This window comes from Corylus avellana, chromosome ca3 (genome assembly GCF_901000735.1).
Source record: "Corylus avellana chromosome ca3, CavTom2PMs-1.0".
NCBI classification, from domain to species: domain Eukaryota; kingdom Viridiplantae; phylum Streptophyta; class Magnoliopsida; order Fagales; family Betulaceae; genus Corylus; species Corylus avellana.
Window position 1 is genome coordinate 38,183,920 of NC_081543.1, and position 6,000 is coordinate 38,189,919.

General features: G+C 37.5%; 2 protein-coding genes across 2 annotated transcripts; both read left to right on the plus strand.

The window, feature by feature from the left end:
- The first annotated feature begins 607 nt into the window (after positions 1-607).
- Positions 608-1,711, plus strand: LOC132174592 (F-box protein At2g17036-like). Its single transcript, XM_059586227.1, has one exon. The coding sequence runs from the start codon at positions 608-610 to the stop codon at positions 1,709-1,711; it is 1,104 nt and encodes a 367-aa protein (XP_059442210.1).
- Positions 1,712-3,626: 1,915 nt separating this feature from the next.
- On the plus strand, positions 3,627-4,739 carry LOC132174593 (uncharacterized). The gene has a single exon (XM_059586228.1). It carries the CDS (start codon positions 3,627-3,629, stop codon positions 4,737-4,739), a length of 1,113 nt encoding a protein of 370 aa, XP_059442211.1.
- Positions 4,740-6,000: the final 1,261 nt, after the last annotated feature.

Consider the following 6,000-nt stretch of genomic DNA (forward strand, 5'->3'; position numbering starts at 1 on the left):
AGAACAAAGCCAATGGAACCGAAGTCTTTTTTACTTCTGGTTTGCTTTTTAGTTTCTCATGTTTTTCTCTAAGTTTTACTAGTCAAATCCATGTTCTTTTTTGGGGATTTTTATTTATTTTTTTATTTTTTTTATGAATGACTTAACACTAGTTGGTATGACATTGCATTTGAATGTTTATGACAGGTCAAATGAGACATGTGACAGATGACAAATCTTTAACTTTAACAGTGACCTATTTTAAACTTGGGCAGTATTCTTGAATTTGAAAACCCAATGACTGAATTCAAATCAGATGAAAATTTTGCGACTAAATATGATTTTTTTTTTCCCCTTAAAAAAATTTTTTTAAAAAAAAAAAGAAAAAAAGAAGCAAACAAACACTGAGACTTAATTTGATTGGGGCTATGTTCGAAAAAATTGTTGTATGTGGAGTCTATAAACGAAAATATAACGTAAATACAGAAAATATAAGGATATGTCAAAAATATTTTGAATATATTGTAACACTTTAATATAAAACTGTCATTGGATTGGATTCCGAATTTTACGTCCTATCAATCGGATTTTAGGTCTTGGTGTGAATCACTCAAAACCGTCATAGACAATGGCCACGATGTCCTGGTCTGACCTCCCAGAAGACCTCGCAGAGATGATCTTGAGGCAGCCAACCGACGTGGTTAATCTTTACAACTACCGCCACGTGTGTCGTTCATGGCGGTCCGTCGCCGGCGAGCTATTTGCGTCGTCACCTCCACAACTACTTTCCTACAAAAAGCAGAGCAGAATTGTGCAACGCATATGTTTGTTGAATGTTTTCAATGGAAACTCGAGCGTGTGTAAAATTCCCAAGTTCAAGACTGTTGATGGGCAGCCCCTGTTGCCGAGGAGCGTCTACTCCTGGCATCGTTGGCTGGTAATGGATTGCACCACATCCAAGTGTTCCTCTGGTCGCGATCGCAAGTATCACGCCCATCATATCTGTCTCTATAACCCATTCTCAAGGGCTCGGATTCGGCTACCCGCGTTCAAACTCGATCACTCTCTGGATACCCAGAAGCGAAAGTTCGTTTTATCATCTGAACCGGGAAATCCAAGTTCAATTGCTTTAGCAATTCGTGATGGGAAATCTCTTGAAAAGTTGATGTTTTTGAAACCAGGAGGTAAGGAGTGGATTGTTGTTGACATGAGGATGTGGGTTGTTGATGTTATAAGCTACAAGGGTGGATTCTGTGCACTTGATTGGCACCGAAACTTAATACAATTTAAGTTGGGTACTCATGTTCCTTATGCCAAAAGAATCCCAACTAGGATTAATGCATTATCAAGTGATTTATATCCCACTGAATATCTGATGGAATCGCTTTGTGGGGATCTGTTGTTGGTTCAACTGAATTTAGGGTCGAATGGCGGGTGGAAGTTCAATGTTTTCAAATTGGATTGGGGGAGGATGGCGTGGAAGGAGATCACAAGCTTAGGTGACGAAGCTATTTTCTTGAGCTGTGATGAATCTGGGTGCATGCGAGCTGGTGACTCTACCATATTCAAACGTAATTGCATCTATTTCACTGATGATGTCTTGTGTATGACACTACAGAAAGAGGGTTTCGGGGTATACGACATCGCAAATCAGACTGTCGGTCGGTTCCCTCGCTCTTTTCCTCATCAGAATGATCGACTGTGCTACCGATGGTTCACAACGCAAATATAGTATGCATATTTTGTTTATGCCCAATAGCTCTTTCAAGAGACTGTAATTTACACCTAATTTTGAAAGAGTTTAATGATATGATATAAAGGTGAGAACTTTTCTTCTTCTTTTTTGTGTGTTCGTATTCTTCTTCTTCAGCATAGACAAGTTTGGGTTTCTCACCTCACCAATGTAGTCGTATCATTCAGCATATTTAATCTCCTTTTTCAGCGCAGCTTCAGTAGGAGGGTGTGGAAAGAATTCATCAGTCATGAATTTAATTGATAAGCTAAGCCTCAATTGGGAAGAAATCATTGAATTTGTGTGTGTGTGTGTGTGTTTCGGGGGGATTGAATGAGAGAAACTTGAAACAAAGTCTTTGCAAGCTTAGTTTGGGTGCAGTTATGGTAAACTGAGAATTAATATGGTAAACTGCCAAAGTCATAGGAGAAGATTGTGCTTGTGCATAATGGTTTAGGAGGAGTACTGAGAATATGCAATTATGTAAGCCCCCCGCCAAGCGAGTTCCTTGCTTATTTCAGTTCAAATGCAAAAACTTTCCCTGTTGAACAATGTGGTTAATAATTGAATGTGTGTCTTGTTAGATTTCAAAAGTTCTAGTTTTCTCAGAGCTTGGCGTGCGTCTGATTGATCCTTGATTGTCTCTTGCAAGTATGGGGAAAATTATTTGAACTCTTATGTGTTAGTTATTGCTTAATTGCACTTTCTTGTGTTAAAAAGTTCTTGCTTTGGAATGGCGAGCTATTATTGTTGTATTACTAAAGAAAGGAATAATGTCTTTGGAGAGCCCTTAAGTCTTATTATATCCAAGTGCTTATTGAAATGAACCATCGACTTTGAAAATTGAAAATTGAAAATCATCCATGCGTGCACCAAGTAAATGGTTCCACTTTTTTATTATTATTATTATTATTATTATTATTATTATTATTCTTTAACATATTACTTTCATTCATCATCAAGAATTAATCTAGAGCATAAATCTCTAAATAACAAGATTACATTGCACTCAAAAAGGATAACATTGCGGATATCCTCTAGGATTTCTTCAATCCAAACCTTGTCCATGACTTGTCTAACAGCTGCTTTGGCAAGACCATGAGCTGCCCAGTTTGCTTCTCTTTGAGTGTGGCAAATCTAACAATGCCTTAAATTGTTGAGCACTACTTTAGCATCTTCAACCACCTGACCATATTTGCTCCAATTTTAATAGTTGACAGATAGTGAAGGCTTTTACCATTTGTAATGAATCACCCTCCAAAATAATGGATTTAAGTTCCCAAGTCGTAAATAAATTCTGCAGCACACAATGCCACTTGTGCTTTTGCCACCATTAGGTCCTGTGTGATACAAACTGTTTGTCCCCTTGCAGTAATCACATGTCTCTCAAAGCCTCTCGCAATGATGCCAATCCCCATACGACGACATTTTAAATCTAAAGTTGCATTCCAATTAATTTTATACATTCTGTTAGGGGGAGCTTGCCATTCATCCGAGTTTATTTGGCAATAGGGCCTTGGAAAGGGGTACAAACATGGAAAGGTCTCATAGAAAACAATTTTGTTTTTTGTTTTCAAAGTTTTTAAATTATTTGAATACCTTTAGTTTTTAAATTATAATTACACTTTCCCTATTTAAATATAAATAAAGTAATTAAATCACATGGGCAAAAACGTATATATACCGGTTACCGGGAACCGTTTTTTTCTCAATATTTATAATCAGTAACAGCAATTATACAGTTATAGAATTGCGGTTATCCGGTTAGATAGTTAGCGGTCGTTAGTTACACCCTGCTCCTCCCAAACAGAGAACAAACGGACTTTAACTTGACTTACAGGAGAAGATAAATAAAGATTAAACAGAGGGATTAAGCCTTTTTCCCATATCAAAAGGGCCATAATTTCCCCGATCAATGGCTCCGGTGACCTGGTCTAGACTCCCAGAAGATCTGCTGGAGAGCATCTTGAGGAAGCCAACAAATGTCGTTAATCTATACAAGTGCAGCTTCGTGTGTCATGCATGGCGGTCCGTCGTCGAAAGGGTGTTAGCGTCGACACCTCCGCACCGACTTGTTTACTCAAAGGAACTCAGAATTGTAAGAAGCATAAGTTTCAAGAATGTTTTTACCGGCGCAACGAAGGTGTGTAGACTTCCCGAGTTCAATACCGGTGATGGGCGGCCCCTGTTTCCCAGAAGCGTCTACTCCTGGCATCGTTGGCTGGTAATGGATTGCAGCACATTCCATGCCTGCAATCACTTGAATCATCGTGGTGATCATCATATCTGTCTCTATGATCCATTCTCGAATGCTCGGATTCGGTTCCCTGCTTTCACACTTGACAACTTTGTATCAATTGATCCCACAAGACGCAAGTTCGTTGTGTCAATTGATCCCACAAGACGCAAGTTCGTTGTGTCTTGTGACCCGAAAAATCCAAGATCAATTGGTTTAGCTGTTCGTAATGGGCGATATCTTGAGAAGTTGATGTTCTGGAAACCAGGAGATGGGGAGTGGACAACCTTTGTTGTGCAGCAGTTGCGCATTTTTGATATTACAAGCTACGAGGGTGGATTCTGTGCTCTTGACGGGGAGCTCAAGCGTATAGAATTTGATCATGAGTTGGGTACTCTCAAAATAAAGCATGTATCATCAAGTTATCATCATCCAACTAACTATCTGGTGGAATCGCTCTGTGGGGATTTGTTGTTGGTTCAACTGAATATCGAGCGTGAGGTTAAAGTTTTCAAAATGGATTGGGTGAGGAAGGCGTGGGATGAGATCGAAAGCTTGGGTGATGAAGCAATTTTCTTGAGCTGTCATGAATCTGTGTCCATACAAGCTAAGGACTACACCATATTCAAACCTAATTGCATCTATTTCACAGATGGTGCCTTCAGTATGCCAGTAGAGCAACAGGAGTTGGGGGTATACGATATCGCAAATCAGACTGTCAGTTCAGTCCCTCTCTCTATTCCTCGTGACGATAAGAAACAATGCTACCGATGGTTCACAACGCAAATATAGTATGTGTATTTGTTTTTGTATTAGCTGTAACTGTTCCAAGGTTTTCCAAAAATAAATGAATTCTATCTGTTTGATTGAAAGCCGCTTAGATGTTCTTTTCTGTCTTCTTGGATTCCAGTTTTTCCTTCCATATGGGTTTATGGGCCATTGTTAGATTCTGAGCTGCCTTGGTTAATTTCTACATGTTGGTATTGTAGTGGGGTTTGAAGTAATCAGCTCTGTTTTTTGTTGTTGTGTCGCTACCATATCTGCAGATGATAACAGTCTTTAGGAAATTAGGTGAAAGAAAGAATCATATTTGATTATGTAGTTAATGTACATTACGTAGCTGAAAGAAAGAATCCATATAGATCTTGATTCACTATTTTCTTTTTCTTTTCTTTTTTTTTCTTTTTTTTTTTTGTGTGGTAGGAGTAATATATGATTACGTAGTTAATGTACATGTTTATTTGAGAAATTCAAGTAAAGAAGAGATGGGCAGCCCTTGTTGCCCAGAAGCCTCTTTAGCTATTTGTGATTGCCGGCGATATCTTGAAATATGTATGTTTTTGAAACCAGGAGATGAGGAGTGGACACCCTTTGATAATTCTTCTGAGAAGTGGATGGAGGTTGTTGATATTACAAGTTACAAGGGAGTAAATTGTAATATGGCTTTTAAAATTATCAATAGATTAAAATGTAATAATGATTATTTCAAATTCAATAACAATTTTAAAAGTTAAGTCACATTTAGAATGACTATAAGAAAACTTTAATTCTTCTTATAGCATTACTCTTTGAAGTAATTGATTTTTGCTTGTAATGTCCTTGTCTAACTTTGAATGTGTAGGACTCATATGTGGGGGTCCTATAGATTTAATAATTTGATTTGAAAAAGAGTCGGATAAAAGATGAGTAAGAGTTAAAAGGAATAACAAGTCTTTAAAAAGAAATTAGAATAACTCAAATTAATTTTCCTAGTCCAATTAACCAGAATTACAATTTGCTTCAAGTTAATACTTCTAGTCTAAGAGTTAGTGTTACTTTGTAATTCAATAATGCAGTTGGCTCAAAATTAGTCCAATTAGGATTAGAACTAAACCCTAGCCGCCCATGTAGGGTGTTTTTATCAATATCTCTTTGTTCTTCTTCAAATCTTAATCTTTTTTTTAAAAAAAAAAAAGGAACGAGAGTTTTAGTGGGGAATAAATTCTTGATAATATGCATTTATGTAGGACTAATTCGATGGTCTATTATTGTATGAGAGTTTCATCTTCCTTTG